This window comes from Vulpes vulpes, chromosome 11 (genome assembly GCF_048418805.1).
Source record: "Vulpes vulpes isolate BD-2025 chromosome 11, VulVul3, whole genome shotgun sequence".
Lineage (NCBI taxonomy): Eukaryota > Metazoa > Chordata > Mammalia > Carnivora > Canidae > Vulpes > Vulpes vulpes.
The window spans coordinates 20,396,725-20,418,237 of NC_132790.1; the positions used below are offsets into that span (position 1 = coordinate 20,396,725).

Here is a 21,513-nt window from a genome sequence, read left to right on the forward strand (position 1 = left end):
GCATACATTCAGACTATTTCTTTTGGATATTTTTCTAAAAACAGGATTACTGGAGAAAAGAATATGAACATTTATGAACATTTCAGTATATTTTTTCAAATTTCTTTTTGGTACATTTGGGTCACTTTATGTTCCTATCAGCTGTGTATAACAGTATTAATCTCAGAATAGCATCTGTGGTCAGCAACATTTCACTTTTCTGTTCTTACTTATTTTAGTAACAGGAAATTTCATTATAATTTTCATATGCCTATTTTGATCAGTGAGACTGACAGTTTTCATGATTTTAGTGGCCATTTTTTTTTTTCCTAGTGAGAGATAAAGGCAGATTATAACCCAGGTCTAGTGAATCTAAAATCTCTGTTCTTTCCTCACTCCTTAATGGCCTTCTAAAGCTGGAGTTACTTAGTGGGCATATTTTCACTCAGCCCAAGCAGTGTCTGGAAGCCCAATCTGAGCTCCTGCATCCTGAGTGCATAGACCATGGGATTGAATGCAGGGGGGATAACATTGTGCAGCACATTAAGGAGCACAGGTTTTAGGGGAATCTTTTTCTCTGCAAGGTGTGTGACAGCACAATGATACCTGTGTAGAAGAGGATGAGGATGAAGTGGGAGCTATGGATACCGAGAGCCTTTGACATTGCTTCTGGTGAGTTCAACCTCAGCACAGAGCGAAGGATTAACACGTAGGAAGAAAAAGCCAGAGTCTTATCACTCCCAATCAGGATTCATGTTAAGATCAGTTGGTAAAATTTATTCACAGTGATGTCATCACTGGTCAGACTGGTGACTCTCAAACGAGAGCACAGGCAGTGGTCAATTTTATTCTTGGATCAATAACATGACTGGGAAGCCAGTATAGGCATTGGGATAGTAAACAGGCCATTCCTGAGCACTATAAATCCTGTGGCTTTGATCACAAAAGCTTCAGTGACTATGGAAGGGTATCGAAGTGGGTGACAATTGGCTGCATATCTGTCCTCTGCCAGGCAGAGAAAGGTACGGGATTCTGTGCACAAGAAGCAGTGGATGGCATAAATCTGAGCAAAGCACTCAGGGAGGCTGATGGCCTTGGCATTAAACTAGAAGATAGTCAGGATTTTTGGCATGATCATGGTGGCCAGGCCCATGTCCACAACTGCCAGTATGCCCAGAAAGTGGTACATAGGCACTTGCAGCATGGCCTCATGTTGGATGGTGATCACGATGAGGAGACTGGCACCAAGAACTAAGATGCAGAGCAGAGTCAGGGGCAGAGAGAGCCATTGCTGCCACTCATGAATGCCTGGGAGCCCCAGGAGGATGAACTGGGAAATCTGGAGGCTGCAACTGTTGGTACAGTAGTGGAAGGATCCATGATACAGATGCCCTGTTCTTAGTGTCTGTCCATAAAACTGAAATAGGAAGAAGGTTGCATTTGAAAGTTCAGCTCAGGATCCTCATAATGCAGACTCCTACCAATGATCCAGTTTATTTTATGTGTGAATAGCCCTCAACTTTTTTTTGCTCCTGGAAATATATTCCACAGAGGAGGAATAAAACAAGCCAAAATTTGTTCTAAACATAAAAACTGGAATAACCATTTATCATTACCACTTATGTGTCTAATAAACATGTTCAAATATACATATCAAGAATAATCTTTTTACTAACAGATAACAAATATTAATATTTGGTTTCCTTCCATTTTTCTATTTTCTATTTAGGCAGTTTATATTATTATATGAGGATAATGTTGTATCTTGCCTTTGTATTTTAGTAGTGTGTTCTAGAACGTAAAATAGGTACTCAGTAAAAATTTATAACATGGATGAATAAATAAACTTTCCAGTATCATTAAAAGCAATGTAGAATCTTAACTTTGATGACTGCTTTCTTTCTATATTTGGCTGTTCCATAATTTACTCATCACTATCTTATTTTCAGACTATTTCCTTTAAGTAGAATGTTAAAAATGATATAAAAGTGATACATACAAAAACCATAGCCATCTTAAAATTTTATTTTCAGTAGTATTTTGTTTTTAAGTGTCATACATGTATACGATTAAAATTCAAATAAAATAAAAAAATGTAAACAATGGGCAGAAGAATTCTGTGCTTGGGTCTCCCCAATCTCTTCCTTTTTACCAGAGGCAGCCAGTAACTTAGTTTCTTAGGAGTCCTTCCAGAGATCGTTTTTGCATGAACAAGAATATACATACGTTTTCTCATAAAAGGCAAAAGTAAATGTTAGCATACTAATTATATCCTTTATCCTTTGTTTCCTTTCCTTTACTTTCTTAATTATCTTGGAGACTACTCCATATCACAAACTAGATATGCCTCACTATTACGTGCATGATTTCCTGACACATGGGTATCTGATACCCATGTGTCAGGAGTTTAAGTTTAATGAAAACCCAAGTTTAATTTACCCAAGTTTAAACTTGGGTTCATTAAACCCAAGTTTAATGAAAACTTCTGACATTCAATTTGTTCCCAGTATTTTGTTACTGTAAAAAATTGATGAACTAAATGTACCTGTTCATCTATCTTTATGCATATGTATAAGTTTATTTATAGGATAATTTCTAAGAATGTAGTGAGGGGTGAAATGGAAAAAGAAAGATTTTGATTGATATTGCCAAATTGTTTTTCAAGAAGTTATTTTGCCCCTGTGTGAGAATATGGGTATTTTAATGCTCTTGATGTGTACTGTAATTTTGCTTCATAGATACACTGTATCTGTGTATAGAACCATAGTTTGCTCAGGACTGTGTTTATTTCACCATATCCATCCATTTCATCACAACCCAAATTAAGAATTTTAACTTAAAAAATTATTAATAGAGTAAGTAAAAGTTGATATTTCAATTTTGGTTCAGTTTTCACTTCACTATTGAGTGACCTTTGACATTTTCTTTTTTTTTTTTAACTTTGACATTTTCAAAGATTTATTTTCCACTTATGTGCTTCCTCACTGATTTTCTCTTTTGTTTTTCTGTGCAACATATCTCATAGCACTTGAAAAACATTATTTCATTTAATACTCAGTGGGAGTCTCACAGTACAACCTTATTAATTTGTATGGATTTCATTATATCTTTTTTTTTTTTTTTGATTTCATAATATCTTAAGGATATACCTTAAGAGAAGATATATACCTCTCTTGAATTTTCTGGAAATATTTCCTCCAATTCATTTTCCATTATGCTCTATCTTTTCTAAAAAATGATTTCATACACATGTATACAGAAACTTTTATGTGGTCATAACAACTGTACTTTTTGTATTTTTTGTGACTTTTAGACTCTTAATAATGTAAAATCTAGTATTTTAATAAACATTCACTAGCATATTCTTTATGAAAATTTAATTTTTAAAAGAATTGGAAATTTCAAAGATACCTGGATAGCATAGTCGATTGAGTGTCTAATTCTTGGTTTTGGCTCCGGTTTGACCACAGGGTTGTGAGATTGAGCCCTGTGTCAGGCTCCATGCTCAGTGGGGAGTCTGCTTGAGTTTCTGTCTCCCTTTCTTTCTGCCCCTCTTCCCTGTTCTTTCTCTCTCTAAAATAAATAATTAAAAAAAAAGAATTGGAAATTTCACATGTAGTGAAAAAGTATCTAAATTAATTTCTCCCCACTTATAGTTAAACCATTGTTTCAGCACTATTCAGTAAATGAGGCTTCTTTCTTCCCATTGTTCTGAATGCCCTTTTTTGGTCATATATTAAATTCCAACATATATTTGAAGAACACTGCCTCCCAGGACAGTCTTTTCTGTTTTTAGTGTCACTACCAATTGAATAACGTATTTACCACATGGTAGGGGAGATTCTTAGTATTTCTTCATTTTTTTAAAAAAAGATTTTATTTATTCATGAAAGACAGAGAGAGACAGAGAAAGAGAGGCAGAGACATAGGCAGAGGGAGAAATAGGCTCCATGCAGGGAGCCCGATGTGGGACTTGATCCCAGGACTCCTGGATCACACCCTGGGCTGAAGGCAGACTCTAAACCACTGAGCCACTCAGGCATCCCCTTAGTATTACTTCAAAAAATGCTTTAAAGTAATATGAATTTAAATGATTTTTTTGGGAATATTATATTTAAAAGTACAAATTAATTATAGAGGAATTCACATCTTTACTCATTGACTCTTTCCAGTCAGAAATCTGTTTTTCCTTTTTGTCATAGATAGTTTTGGAATTTTTTCTATTATTATTACTTTTGTCTCCCTTTGTTATTTCCTAATTGGCTACAGTTACCTAAGAAACCTTCTGATGACTATTATTTTTTAAGATACTTTTCAAAATATAGTTCTTTTACACTATTGCTTTCCGAAGCTAATGGTTTTTTAGTAAATTTTTCCATTTCACATTTTTTTGAATAGAAGAATATATATCCTTACCATTAGGTAAGTTTGACTATTGTAAGTTTTTTTTAAAGATTTTATTTATTTATTCATGAGAAACAGAGAGAGAGAGAAAGAGGGAGGGAGAGAGAGAAAGAGAGAGAGAGAGAGGCAGAGACACAGGCAGAGGGAGAAGCAGGCTCCATGCAGGGAACCTGATGTGGGACTCCATCCTGGATCTCCAAGATCAGGCCCTGGGCCGAAGGCGGTGCTAAACCGCTGAGCCACCCAGGCTGCCCCTATTGTAACTTTTTATTTTGCATCATATTAAAATATTTATAGGTTTCTAAACAATTTATAGGTTTCTATTTATAGGTTTCTAAACAAGGAAACAGCAATAGTCAACATCTGTGTCTAAGTCTGGACTTGAAGTAGAATGTCTAGAACTTTCCCTTCAGTGTCACTGGCTAATGGTTTTCTGATGAATGGTCTCTATTAGTTTTGGTGATTTGATGTTTATTTCTAGTTCTTGATTTAAAAAAAAAAATCAGAAATGGGCAAATTCAATCCTATCTCTTTTCAGGATCTTGGATCCATAATTTAAATGCAAGGATCTCCTGCTGGCACCATTCTTTCAGCTTTGATAGCATATCTCGGTCAGGCTCTGAGAGGTAGCCTTTGGTTACACTTTTGTTAGGCAGGGGTTTCTACTCACTCAGTGTCATGTTTGTCCCTTGTTTTCCATATCTCAGACTTTTGTCTCTGTAGGAAAGATCTTAAAGAAAAAGAAGGCCAAATTCAGGAGGATCAAAAGAAAAAAGCAAAGTGAGAAAGCCAAGAATGGGGAAAAAGAGAGGCAGGGCAACCAGAACCCAGAGCTAGAAACACAGAGCAAGAAAGTGGCCCCCTTCTTCTTTCCCTTGGCCCCTGGTTATTTCCTGCTATGAGGTCCTGTAGAGATCCTCCCCTAATGGAACTGCCTTCCATAGCTGCTTCTATTCTCTTGGCTACATCTGTCTTTTATGCTTTTGTTGCTGAGAGTATAACTTCTCCTCTCCCTTGGGGCCTAGGCTATTTCACAGATTGGAGCCCAGACTTGCCATAGACCTTCTTGGCTACTCTCTAGGTCCTCCATGAGGCTCTCTGTAATCTTTGTTCCTGTGTACAACAAGGCATGGTGTCTTTTTGCCATAGCCCCAAATGGCCCCCAAAGCTCTTAGAGGTATGTCAAGCTTGGCTCAAGTAATAGAAGTACTCAGCCCCCAGTCCCATGGAAAGGCCTATTAGGTGGTCACTCTGCCTTTAAATTTTCTTTTTTTAATTTTAAAGTTAGCTATTTACTTGTTTTTTTTTTTTAATTTTAAGTTTTATTTTAATTCCAGATAGTTAACATATAGTATTTTATTAATTTAAGGTGTACGATATAGTAATTCAACACTTTCATATATCACCTGGCACTCATGACAACTGCACTCCTTACTCCCCATCACCTATTTAATCCATCCCCCTACTCACCTCCTGTCCAATTACCATTTGTTCGTTCTCCATAATCAAGAGTCTGTTTCTTGATGTCTCTCTTTTTTTCCCCTTTTGTTTCTTAAATTCCACATCTAACTGAAATCATGTGGTATTTGTCTTTCTCTGACTTATTTTGCTTAGCATAATACTCTAGCTCCATCCATGTCACCTACAAATGGCAAGATTTCATTCTTTTTTATGGCTGAATAATTTTCCATTGTATATTACTCATATATATATTCTTTTTTATAGCTTTTTAATTTTATATCTATCTATTTATCTATCTATCTATGTCACATTTTCTTTATCCATTCGTTAACTGAAGGACATTTGGACTCCCCAGACCTACTTTGTTAAGGGGTTTTATCATGAATTGATTTTGGACTTTGTCAAATGCTTTTTATGCATTTAGTGAAATGATCATATGGTTCTTATCCTTTCTCTTATTGATTTTTTTTTTTTTTCTTCATGAGCCCTTTTTTGTTCATGTGAGTAACTTCTACTAATCTTTTGCTTTGCACCTAGGTATCACTTCTAAGAATCCTTCCCTGATTTTCCAAGTCTTTTTGGATCCCACTCCTGTGTACAACCATAATGTCCAAAACTTCCCCTTTTATCAATCTTTGGATAGAATTATAATTGGAATTATATGCCTCTTTTCTCCATTACTTTAAGCTCTGTGAGAGCAGGGCTGTGCCTAATTAATCCATTATTTTATTCCTCAATTCTCTCAGGGTAGCTGGCTGATCATAGAAGTTCAATAAATATATTGAATCTTTTTTTCTTTCTGTTGCTATAACACCATACTCTGTACTCAGTTATGTATAATAATATATAGTAAAAATATCAGCATCAAATCCAACTACTTTAATCAACTCTCCAACAGGGGCAAGATGGTGGAGGAGTAGGGTCCCCAAGTCACCGGGCCCCACCAATTTACCTAGATAACTTTCAAACCATCCTGAACACCTACGAATTCGGCCTGAGATTTAAAGAGAGCAGCTGGAATGCTACAGAGAGGAGTTTGCTTCTAACAAGGTAGGAAGGCGGGGGGTGGGGTGGGGTGGGGTGGGGAAGAACCAAGTGGGGGAGGGGACCCGGGAGGAGCCGGGCTAAGGCCGGGTTGGCCAGAGCCTCCGAGGCAGGAAAGCCCCGCCCTGGAGAAGCAGGAACTTTAAAAATCTGCACCGGATTCTTCCCGGAGGGAAAGGCGCTTGCAGGGAACTCAGGCAGAACCGCTGGAGGGGCAGAGGAGTCCCCAGGTCCCCGGGGTCACCAACAGAGGAAGCGCGCCCTGGGGGAGAGCGCCCCACACCTCGGGCCCAGCGGGTAAAGGGCTGGAGCGCCCGGCGGGGCCTTGGGAGCAGCTCGGGGGGTGCTCCGGGAGGGGGCTGCAGCCTGCTGCCTTCGGGGGCCGGGCCGGGAGCGTGATTCCAGGAGCTCAGGCCCCGGACCCCAGGGTGCAGGGGACACAGCCCAGTATCCTGCGCTTCCCTGGGGCAGGCGGGCGGGGAGGGCACAGGACAGCAAGGACGCTCCTGCTGCCGGGCTCACCCAAGCTGTGCAGATCGGCGCCCCCGTGGCCCCGGAGCATCCAGGCCAGCGTGGACTGGGAGACTGCGGGAGTGACTGCGGGAGCTGACTCCATGGTGGAGACCTGGCTACTGCCAGTGCTGTTGTTCCTCCTGGTGTCACCCTGTGCCTGGGACTGAGCCAGGCTGCCAGGGAACAGAGGCCTCACAGGGTAAACAGCTCCCACTTAGCCTGGCACCTGGCAGAAGACCAGCTGGAAGGTCAGGGGAAGAGCAAGTTCTTGGTCCAGCAGCGCTGGAAAGCTCCAGGGGAAGTCGAGGATTTACAGTATATAGAATCAGAGGAAACCCCTCCTATTTTTTTTCTTCGTTTTTCCAGTACAACTCGTTTTTATATCATACTATAAATTTCCAATTTTTTCTCTTTTCCCACCTTAACTACAATATTTTACCACCTCTTCATTTTTAAGATTCTTCCTCTTTGACTTTCATATTTCTACAATGACAGGTCCTAGATATATTTTCCACTTCTAGATTCCCTTCAACATACTCAACTTAATTTTGGGAGATATAAAAGATATATATATATTTTTGTTTGCTTTTTGTTTTCTCTGCCTTATTTTGTTTTACAATGGCAGAAGTTAATACCTTCTAAAACATGACCAGTATACACCCAGAACCAAGTGGTATACCATGCTGAGGAATTCTGTGAAATTCCTCATTCCCATTCTGCCCCCCTATTTTATCTCATTATGTTTTGGTGGTCAATGTTGGGGCCCTCTACAAGTATTTCTGGTTTATATAAATTTGGGACTAAGCATCTTCTAACATACAGAACTTAATATACTCAGAAAGAAGAGGATCACCCTCTAGAACCACTCAGGTAAACTACATTCTCCCTCTACTACAACTTCATCACCACCAACTTCTCCCAGTCATACCCTTTTGTTTCCTCTCTCTTTTATTCTTCTTTTTTTTTTCCTTTGGGATTCTTGGCCTTTTATTTTTTACTACTTTATTTTAAAATTTGTTTTTCGGGAAGCCCAGGTGGCTCAGTGGTTTAGAGCCACCTTCAGCTAAGGGCGAGATCCTAGAGACCCAGGATCAAGTCCCACATGGGGCTCTCTGCATGGAGTCTGCTTCTCCTCTGCCTGTGTCTCTGCCTCTCTCTCTCTCTCTCTCTCTCTCTCTCTCTGTGTCTCTCATGAATAAAGAAATAAAATCTTTAAAAATTTATTTTTCACTTTAGTGGTCCTTTTGTTTTATTTTGTTCTGGTCTTTGTTTTCAATTTCTGGTCTCTGACCTCGGCAGAAACATCTGGGAAAATTTACTTAGGTTGTGGTTGATATTTTTGTGCAGGCAACTCATACAGTCACTCTTCACAGAGCAAAATGATTAGAAAGAAGAACTCACCACAAAAGAAAGAATCAGAAACTGTACTCTCTGCCACAGTAATTATAGAATTTTGGATTACAATTCAATGTCAGAAAGCCAGTTCAGAAGCACAATTATAAAGCTACAAGTGGCTCTGGAAAAAAAGCATAAAGGATTCAACAAACTTCATGATTGCAGAAATTAGATATAATCAGGCTGAAATTAAAAGTCAATTAAATGAGATGCAATCCTAATTACAAGGAACTCCTAAACTGGAGGTCCTAATGATGAGGGGTGGAGAACCATTTACCACTCAAATGGTCCTCAAAAGAAAGCTAGGGTAGCAATCCTCATATCAGATAAATTTAAGTTTATCCCAAAGACTGTAGTAAGAGATGAAGAGGGATGCTATATCAGACTTAAAGGGTCTATCCAACAAGAGGACCTAACAATCATGAATATTTATGCCCCGAATGTGGGAGCTGCCAAGTATATCAATCAATTCACCAGAGTAAAGACAAATTTAGATAATAATATACTAGGAGTAGGAGACTTCAACACGGCACTTTCTGCAAATGACAGATATTCTAAGCACAACATCACCAAAGAAATAAGAGCTTTAAATGATACACTGGACCAGATGGATTTCACAGATATATACAGAACTTTGCATCTGAACGCAACTGAATATACATTATTCTCAAGTACACATGGAACTATCTCCAGAATAGACCACATACTGGGTCACAAATCAGCTATCAACTGAAACCAAAAGATTGGGATTGTCCCCTGCATATTTTCAGACCATAGTGCTTTGAAACTTGAACTCAATCACAAGAAGATATTTGGAAGAAACTCAAACACGTGGAGGTTAAAGAGCATCCTACTAAAAGATGAATGGGTCAACCAGTAAGTTAGAGAATTAAAAAGATTCATGGAAACTAATAAAAATGAAGATACAACCATTTAAAATCTTTGGGATACAGCAAAAGTAGTCCTAAGAGGGAAATACATCACAATACAAGCGTCCCTCAAAAAATTGGAAAAAAACTCAAATACACCAGCTAAACTTACAGGTAAATGAACTGGAGAAAGAACAGCAAATAAAACCTACACCAGCAGAAGAAGAGAGTTCATAAAGACTTGAGCAGAACTCAATGAAGTAGAGACCAGAACTGTAGAACAGAACTGGTTGAAACTGGTTGAAAGTTATCTAGGTAAGTTGGTGGGATCGAATGAGTTGAGGCCTCTACTCCTCCTCCATCTTCTCCAACCCTGCATTGTTATTTCTATTGTAAGGATTGCCAAGATTTCTTTTGTAAGAGTTTAATAGAATTTGCCATAAAGACTTAGTTCAGTTTCCTCCAAATTACCCCATTGCCAATGCTTTCTTCCAGATTTTCACCAATTCTCACCCACTCTGATATCACATCATTTTATGTCCAGAAGTCTGTGAAAGAAACGTATTAAAGTGTGAATCAATCTGTGCCACTGTCCTCTTATTACCATGTAGGGCTGTGGGGCAGAGTACTCAAAACCTGCTACAGTCAGGGTCAACCTTCCTCTCAAACCTCATCCCTCTGCACTGCTCCCTCAATATTGCTCTCTTAGCCTTTCATCCAGAATTTCATACTTTGTGAGTTTGGAGTCCTTTTTAGTACTAATGAGTCATTCTGGAATATTCTATTCTACTCTTCAACTTCCCTCTTTAATGTTTCCTTTTTTGTGAAGCCTTGCCTGATCCCCACAGGTATAATTAGATGCTCTCTCTCCTGGGTGTTCTAATCTCTCCATGGTGTGGCCGAATGCCTCTGCTTTACCTTTGGTGGTACTTCGCCTTAGTTTGATGTGTATCTTCCACTTGACCTCATTTAAAATCTCTGAATTTCTTTCCACAACCCTAAGAGGAGCTCAGGAAATATATATTTTCAATACAAATTATTGATCCCAGTACTTGTGACTATTTTTGGAGCTTTGGCCAATTCCACCTTTCAATATTTTACACAATTTCTGACTTTAGGTGAAGGTCCAGAGTGTTAGTCAGCCAATCAATAGTCACACTAATCTAGAGTTCTAGTTATGAGACTTTTCTTTATTTTCTGGGCCTGAATTTCTATGTCTGTTACCATTGCCTTTTAAACTGGGCTTTGTATTGCTCTTGCTACTTGTTCTGCCTACTCCTTCCTCCTCTGCTGGGGTTCTGGGCCAGTATTTTCTGCTTAATTATACCTCTCTCTGAAGTCTCAGACAACACAGCATCATCTGCTCTAAGCTCACTATTCTCCATATTGACTTCTCTGTTAGAAAACTGACTGCTTTAGGCTAGGGTTCCTAATCTTGGCTCTACCTGAAACGACCTCTACTATGTCCTCTTCTTTCTGGAACTGGGTCAGTACCCTTAAAGTATGGCTCTCAGAAATGGATGACCTGATTTTGGGTACTGATCCTTCCCATTAAACCTTGTGCTGTTCCCTTCCCAGATAGCCTGGGTTGCTCTTTGCCTTTCTGATAGGGGATTATCATTTGCAGATAAACAAGTCTCGCTGAGTCCTGAACTATAAAATTGCATGAATTTGTTCTTGTTTTTTACTTTGGCTCCATAAAAAATAACTTTTCCCCTCACAGGGAGTTTCTTCCCAGACTTGATGAACACATGAAAAATCTTGCACGCCACCACAAGTGTTCTCTTGTGTAAACTGTACACATTCAATTTTTAAAATACCTCTTAATCTATTGAATCCTTCTCAATCCAGATCCTTCATACTCTTGAATATTCTCCCATAGATTAACCTAGTACCATTTCCAGGAGTGATTTTGGTGGCTGATATGAGAGTCAAATGTAGAGGGATTGGTTAAGAAGGGACCGAGTTGTAGGTAATTTCACTTAAGGTGAGATAGTGTATAGATGGTAATATCTACAAGACTTGGCCTATTCTTATACCTATCATTTTGAGTTCAGGTATTTGACTTTGTCTTCACTCTTATTCCCTGGCCAGGTTCTATTTTCTCATAAAGTCTTTTACTTATTAATCCATTCTTTCTCTCATGGTTCCACCTATAGAATGGTCGGGGGAGAATCATTTACGTAATGTTGTATGTTGATCCTAGTGTTGGCCCTCCTCATCCCTGCTTTCTTCCTCACTCATCCTAGATCAGATCTTGCTTGGCCATCACATCAGTTGGTCCTACTCCCAATGGTAGGAAACTTTACCTTGCTTCTGGCTGCAAGATTTTGGCTGTCTCTGGGCATGGTACCCTGGAGTACACTGTTCAAAATATTCCCTGCTGCAGCTCTTCCCAGGGGTCCCAGTAAGAGAGATCTTGTTAAACCTTTGTTTGAAGAAGAGGCAGAAGTACTAATTGGTGTCTGGGTGGTGGGAGCTTCATTTTGGATCCCTACAGGCAATGCCTGGAAAGGTGCCCATTAAATACCCTATTCTTGGAACTTGACTGGTAGCTTAACTTCTTCTCATCCTTTTGTAGTTTAAACAGTGCAGCTCTTTGGTGAGTAATGGCTAAGGGTAGGCCCAAGGAGGAGAGATACATATAGGCTTCATCCACAAATTAACTTTCCACCAACCTTTCCTGATCTGGATAATCTAATAGACTGTCTGGGGTGAAAATGCATGGTCTTGATATCACTGGGAGAAATTGGAAATACCATCAGTGTTGATGATGTGTACATCATTAAAAGTCTATTTGGACCTTTTGTGTTATATGGACACAGGCAAGAGAGAGATCAGGTGTGTGAGAATTACTTCCTCTCAAGCAGGCAAATATCCTTCTAGTCCTGGTTCAATACTAAGCTATTTGTAAATCTGTTCCTCTTTGAAGCCCACAGGGTGAGTCATAGAGAAACATTTATGGAGGCACTTCACTCTGTGTCCTGGATTATTCTGGTTCTAGGACCTCTTACTTCCCTTAACCTTCTTTCCTGATAGAAGTAAAGGAGCTGAGCCTACTGAATCATACTTTTCCTTGAGGCACAAGGTTATGATGAGGGATATTTGTTGGGTCCTGAGGGGCGTTGGAGGTAATTATTTCTTAAACTGTTCTGAAGATACTGTCATATTCCACAAAGTGGGCAGAGGCTTAAGGATGGGCAGCTTTGAGGATAATTTGAAGCAGACACTCAGGTGATCAGAGCCACATTTCTTGATACTATCTGACCTTTCCTCCCCTACCACCAACACACACTGAAATATTCCCTGGGGGTGCTTCGGGGAACAGCGTGTGGTTGGGAGGAAAGAGGGAAGCAATGTTGGAGAGGATATGGTATTTTTGACTATTTGTTTTTGGTTTACTACTATATAACACCCACTCATTGGATGAATATATCATCCCTTGTCAAATCAAATGCATTGTTTCTGAATCTCTGAAGTTTCTGTTGCTCTTAACCAGATTCCTCCAAATGGGTTATTCATTTCTTACAATTCAGTGGATATAGTATTACTATTTTCAGCTCTTGACAAAGGACTTTCACATATTGTATCTCATTGGATTCTCATAATGATCTTTTGAGACAGATTTTAGTATATTCATTACACATAGAGGAAACTAAGACTTGGAAATAGATGATTTGCTTCAAGTTACAGAGCTGACATATGGCAGTAATAGTACTGAAAATCAGGACCTTGACTCCTGGTCCAGAGTCTATTCCATGACACTAGAACTATAGGTCTACTTTAATCTCTCATCTTCCCAGTTCTCTTGCCTTCTGTGGAGGTTATGCAGTTTTCTTAGCAGCTGTGGTGAAGGTATGGCCAACAATCACATAGCTTCTCTTGGAGAGAAAAGTAAAACATTCTTGGCTGTTTTAAGCTGTGCTGTTTCTTTTTTCTTGGATTATGCTCCTGGCTGACTTCTTTCCGTCATGCTTAGAAACTACTTATTGCTGTCTCTGGAATTGTTAGATCAACCCAGATGCATCTTCTCTGCCTGGAATGTGAATCACTTATCTTATGCTCCAAAGCCCTCACAGACCCTAGACCCAGGTCTCTCTGTATTCCTGTGTTTTTCTTTCACATGAGAGCATTGGGGCACTGGAGGTATTGAGGGATATTGGGGAGACCTGTACTCCTTAAATTATTCCTTATCTACCCTGCTATTTGATTCCTCTACTGCCCAGCCTTGGCCACCAGCCCTGGATGTTTTTCCTTGACCCTGCAGTAGTCTCTGCTAACACACAGAGAGGGTGATGACTGCTTAGACCAGGGATCAGGGATCCGTTGATGTAAGCTCTTGTCTGATTCTATCACTAAATAGATCTGTGACCCTTGGACATTTACTTCTTTTTAGATTTCAGTTTTCTAACCTACAAAACAATGATTTTGAGCACAGGATGTATTGCAGAGATGAATAATTTTGTACACTTTTTGTGGATACATGAGAAATGGGACTGGAGGGAATATCTGCCATTTTTTCTTTTGTTCTCATTAATTTGGCATGATTTAGAATTCTTTGGCTTTCACATGATAGCTATTACCAAGAACTTCTGTTTTTTTTTTTTTCCAGGTCACCACAACTCTGAACTTTGTGTCTACCTCTGTATACCACTGCATTGAAGGAGAGGGAGATACAGGATTGAGATACTGGGGAGAGAAATAAGATATAAACTGTGAAATGATTGCGGAATAATTCAAGGAAGAACCTAATCAATGTTGGAGTTTTCAGGGACCATTTATTCTGTAATCTGGCAGTGAAGTGAAATTTGGAGGAGTATTGTCTCTCCATATTAAGGGAGTTTCCAGATGTTAGGATATTTGGCAATTTCAAATGGAAGTTAGTGATATAAGATTAAATGACCATGTGAGGTCAGTCTTAATTAAATCTAGTGCCAGCATTCAGAATTTGAGAATGTGAGCATTATGGGAAGGGTTTTTATTTAACATTAGTTTCTGGGCATCTGCTAAAATCTGGTTATGTCATTTGCTTCAGGTCATAAATATATTAGCATATTAAATTCTAGGACCTGGTTTCTGAACTTCTTGTCCAGTGCATTTCCTTTTGGACCAAGTGACTTGCCTCTTCTGTGTTTGAAGATCCTGCAGAGATATTAACCAAGCTGAAAATTATTTTTCACTGTTTACTGAAACCTTTGGGGGAAGAATGCTGGTGACAGTTAGTGGGACCATATATTTTGAGCTCCCTATCACTGAATTTAACCTGTCTCTTTTCTTTGCAGTAGCTCTTCACTCTTCTAAGTGAGATGATCACCATGATTCTTTCCAATAATTCTCACTTCCCACATACTTTCTTCTTGGCTGGTATCCCAGGACTGACTGCTGCCCACATTTGGATCTCACTTCCCTTTTGCTTCATGTTCTTCCTGGCAATGACTGGGAATTGTGTCCTGCTTTTTCTTATCCGGACAGAGCGCAGCCTTCACCAGCCCATGTTTTTCTTTCTTGCCATGCTCTCCTTTGTCGACCTGGTTCTCTCCCTCTCCACTCTGCCCAAGATGCTGGCCATTTTCTGGTTTGGTGCTACAGCTATCAGCTCCCACTCCTGTCTTTCCCAGATGTTCTTCATCCATGCATTCTCTGCTATGGAGTCAGGAGTGCTGGTGGCCATGGCCATGGACCGCTTTGTGGCCATCTGTAACCCACTACATTATGCAACTATTCTTACACCATTTGTTGTTGCCAAGATTGGAGGCCTGGTGGTTCTGCGAGGTGTGGGATTGACCATCTCCTTTCCAACCTTGGCTCGTCGGCTGCCCTACTGTGGCTCTCATACAATTGCCTATACCTACTGTGAGCATATGGCAGTAGTAAAGTTGGCCTGTGGCGCCACCACTGTGGATAATCTCTATGCCTTTGCTGTGGCAATCTTTCTTGGTGTGGGGGATGTGGCCTTTATTGCTTACTCCTATGGGCAGATTGTGAAGACTGTGATTAATTTTCCTTCACCTGAGGCACGTGCTAAAGCAGGCAGCACATGTACAGCTCATGTCTGTGTCATCCTCTTCTTCTATGGACCAGGCTTTCTTTCAGTGGTCATGCAGCGCTTTGGCCCACCCACAGCCTCTGCTGCTAAGGTTATTCTTGCCAATCTCTACTTGCTCTTTCCCCCTGCCCTGGACCCCATTGTCTATGGGGTCAAGACCAAACAGATCCGTGATCAGCTGTTTAAAATGCTAAGGCCCAAGCAGATTGATCCCACCTGAGTATAGTTCTCATCATCTGGCTCTCAGGGCAAGGGTAGTCTTGCCCTGTGGAGCAGGAGCCTCATAGCCCAGGATATTTACCTGGTAAATATCAGGGACAGTGAAGAGAAAGAAAATTAAGTTTTCTTGAGTGTTTGGAAGTTGGGAAATCTCTTCTCAGGTATATATAGTGTTTAGATACTGGGATGGGAAATGGAAGTGCTGGGGTGTCTCAAGCAAGTAATTTTTTGAAGACATCTTTCTTCTAAGAGTTTGTGATTTACTTGTGTTGATAAGATAAATGCATCAGGAAATTAAGAAACAATGACGATTTCTATAGACCTGGAATAAGTGACTTAGATCAGGGAGAGATGAACTGAGTGCCTGTTTATACATATGAGAATATGGGCCACTTCCCACCATCATGACACTGACACATAGTATGTGGGAGCTGATAGGTCTTCTCTATCAGTGAAACTTTGGCATCACAGAAATAGGGGTGGAAAACTATAGAAACTCTTTAGAGTTTCAGATTCATGAAAGAAACTCTTTAAAATATTCATGTTCCATCTGATTCTAGAAATACTTTAGTCCATGTGCTTTCATTCCTGTTTTTGAGATGGATGATCTCTGACTCCTATAGTATTATGTATTTTTAATCTCTAATAGTAATGATATTTTTTCCATTTTTAGTCTTTTGGTAATTCTTTTGGCCATTCTCTTCCAGTTTCTACTATAGGCACTCACTTTTTAATATGTTTATTGTATGTTCTTAAGTATCCTTGCAATGTATATAGTGTTGATTGAGTGTTATGTATTCCTAATATACATAAATTTCCTTCTCTAGTAGCTCATATGTCCTTGCTTCTTCCACACATGGGTAGTCCGGGCTTTTCCTAGTGGGAATGCAGCTCCCTGTCTTTATCCTTGCTATTGGTACTCATCTTGAACTTTAGATCAAATCTCATCTCTTTGAAGAAGAGTTTTAAAACTAGATCAGGTCACTTGTTTTATGAATTTGGAGCTCCATGTATATTTCTTTCATTATCTATCAGGATTTAAAATTATCTATCATCTATCTATTATTTATCTATCTATCTATCATCTATCTATCATCTATCAATCTACCTATCTGGCTGCCTGGATGGCTCAGTTGGTTGAGCATTGGACTCTTAATTTCAACTCAGGTCATGATCACAGGGTTGTGAGATTGAGCCCTGAGTTGGGCTCCCTGCTCAGTGGGGAGTCTGCTTGAGATTCTCTCTCCCTCTCCTTTCTGTCCCTCCCCCTGCTCATACTCTTTCTCTTTCTAAAATAAATAAATAAATAAATAAATCTTAAAAAATTATATATATATATATATATATATATATATATATATATATATATAGTGATTGGTTGAATGATCTCTGTCCCCCATCTCTACTAAATGGTGAACTGCATTGTATCCTTAACATAGTATCTGACACATGATAGGCACTCAATAAATGTTTATTTAATAAATAAATATTGTTATTTTAATGGACTATATCATTGCTAGCATGTTTCCTCATCAGTCGCATTGACATATGTGTGTTTTGGATTAAATGAATATATAAATCTCAAAATGTGATACAGGTACTCAGTAACTTTTTATTGAGGAAATTAAATAAGTTGTCACAAAACCAACATTGAAATCATAATCACTATTAACACTACTGTCTTTACTGCTATCATTGTGATGATCACTATCTCAACTTTCTTTCTTTTTTTTTTTTTTACTATCTCAACTTTCAAATGTAATTTCATGTTTTAAAAAAATTTCAACTGATGATATTTTGGACACTGTGCAGAAGAATGGAAGAATATGATTACTCTTCTAAGGCAAACTCAATGCTGTGTATAGAGAATAAAATCAGAAAAATAACATTTGTCTTCCTTCTTATCTTCATTTACTTTTGTTTTCTCCATTATTTTCTTCTTCATCCTGAGTGTTTACCAGGCTCTCGTTGTGATGATGAAATGACCTTGAAAATAGAGAAACTGTGATAAAATGTGATAGTGCTGTGGTGGATGTTGGTTCCAAGTCACTGAATGGGAAGTAAGGGGCAGGAAAGGGACATGGGTTGGGTTAGGTTAAAGAGATGCTATAAATGACCAAGGTTTAGAAGAGTGTGAGTCTAGGTTGTTGAGTGGGCAGATGGAGAGTTATGGCTAAACTTATGGTCCCTAGGGGGAGTCTACCTCAGTCTTTCTCCTAATTAGCTTTTGCTCTATGCCATACTCAGTGATCCCAGGTTTCCTTTGTTGTGTATAGCACAGCAGCATTATTCACAGTAGCTAAAGGTGAAAACAACCCATGTATCCATCGACTAATGAATGGATTAGCAAAACTGCAGTATACACGTATTAGTAGTCCCTTAAGCAGAATGAAATTCTGACACATGCTAGAGCATGGATGAACCTTAAACATTATGGTAAGTGAAATAAGCCAAACACAAAATGACAAATATTGTATGATTCCTCTTATATGAAGTACCTACAATAGGCAAATTTATAGACACATAAGTAGCATAGAGGTTTCCAGGGGGCTCGAGGAGACAAGGATGGGAATTATTCAATAGATACAGAGCTTCTGTTTGAGATGATGGGGAAAATTTTGGAAATAGATATTGGTGTTGGCTGCACAACACTGTAAATGTACCTAATGCCACAGAAATTATAACTTAAAAGTGCTAAATATAAAATTGTAACATAAAATGATAAATATAATGTTAAATATATTTTTCCACAATAAAAAATAACAACAACAAACCCCCAAGAAAATAGGAGTTCAAAGGAAAGGCAAAGTGGAGACCTCCCTCTTCTCTTAACTCTATTCCATGGGTTGGAGTGAAAGAAAGAGCTACTGGAGATGTGCAGTAGGATTCTAGAGGAAGATTCCTTTTTTTTTTTTTTTTTAAGATTTTATTTATTTTATTTATTTATCCATGAGACACACAGGGAGAGAGAGAGGGGCAGAGACACAGGCAGAAGGAGAAGCAGGCTCCATGCAGGGAGCCCGATGTGGGACTCGACCCCAGGTCTCCAGGATCACACCCTGGGCCAAAGGTGGTGCTAAACCACTGAGCCACCCGGGCTGCCCCTAGAGGAAGATTCCTTAGTGGGAGGATGGATGAGTGTACTTATTACCAATGGGTGTAGAGTCCTTTATGTGCCTTAGCTAAACTTGTTTTATTTTATTTTATTTTTAAAAAAGATTTTATTCAGTTATTCATAAGAGAGAGAGACACACACACACATAAGCAGAGGGAGAAACAGGCTCCACGCAGGGAGCCCGACATGGGACTCGATCCTGGGTCCCCAGGATCACGCCCTGGGCAGAAGGTGGTGCTAAACTGCTGAGACATTGTGGCTGCCCTAAACTTGTTTTAAGCAATCTTAGTCTGAATATTTTATATTAGTGTAAAAATCTTTTTGTTTTTTAAAGATTTTATTTATTTGAGAGAGAGGGAGAACGAGAGTCAGAGAGAGAGAGAGAGAGAGAGAGAGAGAGAGAGAGCATGCATAAGCAGACTCCCCACTGAGCAGGGAACCTGATGCATGGGCTCCATCTCAGGACCCTGGGATCATGACTTGAGCCAAAGGCAGATGCTTAGCCCACTGAGCAACCCAGGTGCCCCTAGTGTAAAATCTTGAGGATATGAGCAGTTCCTGTTGTTCAGCTCTTACTCCATGGTACCTTGAGCCCTTGAGGAAAAAAAAACTTTGTATATAGGCTGTCTTATTTAATGTTTACAAAATGCATATGAAGTTGATACTCGCACATCCATTTTTTTTTTTCTGATAGAAATGTTATGGTTCCTACTAAGTGGAGACCATTTATTTTCTCACACTTCTCATACTTCTTCTTTGGTAGTGCGTTACAATGAGTTCACTGTTCTTGTTCCCCAAGGCAATTTTCAGGTTTCCTTTTTCCTCTGGAAAAACAGATTAGCAAAGGAATAAGCATGGATTGGTACTTTGCTGTTGATATCTTTCATGCAGATCATTCTCTACTACTCCCAGTTACTGGTATATCTCCTTATTGCTATTCTTCAGTAAGGATGACTAAGTTAATATCTTCTCTATTTTTTGGCCCCCCATTACCCTGGTGCAAGACTTCAGGATTTATGCAAATGACCCATTAAACACTCTGCATTCTCATATTCTTGAGTTCTTTCTCCCAAGATCCCTCCCTCATTTACCCATTCCCATGACATATCCTTGAACCTCTCTGGAGATCACTGTGTTTGTCTCCAAGACATCTCTCAGCATCTGTACTTCACCTTTTCTTATGCATACTCCTAGCATGATATTTGATAATGAGATTCTGCTCATGTCTCAATCTTCTGCTTAAAATCTTCCTGACTTCCACTTCCCACTGTCCTTTAACATGACCTAAAATGTGCTACTATGGTTCCTGCTTATACCCCAGGCTCAGTTCCTGAATATTACATCTCCAAATTTCATGATTCTTTCAAGCCTCGGCAATACCAAGCTCCCTTCTCTCTTGCCTCAGGGTTTTGTATTCTTAGCCTACCCCTACAACTCCCTTCACTTTTAACCCATTCTTCTGGTACCTAACTTGAATTAGGGGGGATTTTCCTGCACTCCCAAGAATGAGAAGTTTCTCTTATTATATGTTTGACATACTGTGGTTTTAATTTATAATACTTATAACTGTTATTAGGTTTCTGTGATTACATACATAATATATTCCATCCCATAAGCTATAATGACAAGGATTGTTTATCATATTATTTGTTTTGTTTAACATCTAGTAGAGTATATGGATTTGGTAGGTATTTAATACTACTCAATGAATGAATGAATAAATCAAACTTCCTACCAGCTATGAATGACATACTTGTTGATTGGTGAAGTAAAAAGACTGTGCAATTGAAAAATTATTCCAAAGGAGAATGTGGCTGCTGGAGTGAACTGTAGCTGCTTTATCAGATATCCAAGGGAAGGATCTGTCTGGTAATGGAGAGATACGATAAAAGAGGTCTTAGCCATCTCATTGGGAACTTGTTTGTATGGAGTCTGAGAATCAATATCTATCCCATATTTGCCATGGTAGACTTGATATCTGTGGACCTGTAGCAAACCCTCAGAAGAGAAGTAGAGTGCTTAATTCACTTGAGACAGGTGCAATTTGTCTTAGATTGGATCCTCTAGAAATAGACACTGAAGCCGAGATTTGCATGCAGGAAGCTTATTGTGAAGTATACAAATTACACTTGTCAGGGAGTAAGGGGAACAGGATGGAAAATGAAGAAGTTAAACTATGATCCAGTTACCCCCGATGCCTGAGCTGATTCCATGGGGAGCTCCTGAGCTGAGAAAGTACTTCAATGTTGTTTCAAAAGAGAGATGTTCAGCTCTTTGTATTTGTACCTAGATAGGTCATTGGGTGAGAGTTGCACTCAGAAAGGAAAAGTAATCTTGGGTGAGGCAGCTCTCTGTTCAAGGGAGAGTGACTCAATTATGAACTTTTAGCAGCCCACACTCTCAGCAATGGGGGAATGAACACATTTAACCAGAGTCCACTAAAGAATTTATTACTCTGAGTTTGACCT

At 39.2% G+C, this 21,513-nt stretch overlaps 1 protein-coding gene and 1 pseudogene across 1 annotated transcript; one reads left to right on the forward strand and one right to left on the reverse strand.

The window, feature by feature from the left end:
- Nucleotides 1-401: 401 nt before the first annotated feature.
- LOC112910910 (olfactory receptor 56B4-like) lies at nt 402-5,871 on the reverse strand (annotated as a pseudogene).
- Nucleotides 5,872-14,980: 9,109 nt separating this feature from the next.
- Nucleotides 14,981-15,931, forward strand: LOC112910877 (olfactory receptor 52K1-like). The gene has a single exon (XM_025987191.1). The coding sequence runs from the start codon at nt 14,981-14,983 to the stop codon at nt 15,929-15,931; it is 951 nt and encodes a 316-aa protein (XP_025842976.1).
- Nucleotides 15,932-21,513: the final 5,582 nt, after the last annotated feature.

Excerpts from the sequence above, each read along its gene's own strand:
- LOC112910877 (XM_025987191.1), top strand. The coding sequence starts at position 14,981 with ATGATTCTTTCCAATAATTCTCACTTCCCACATACTTTCTTCTTGGCT.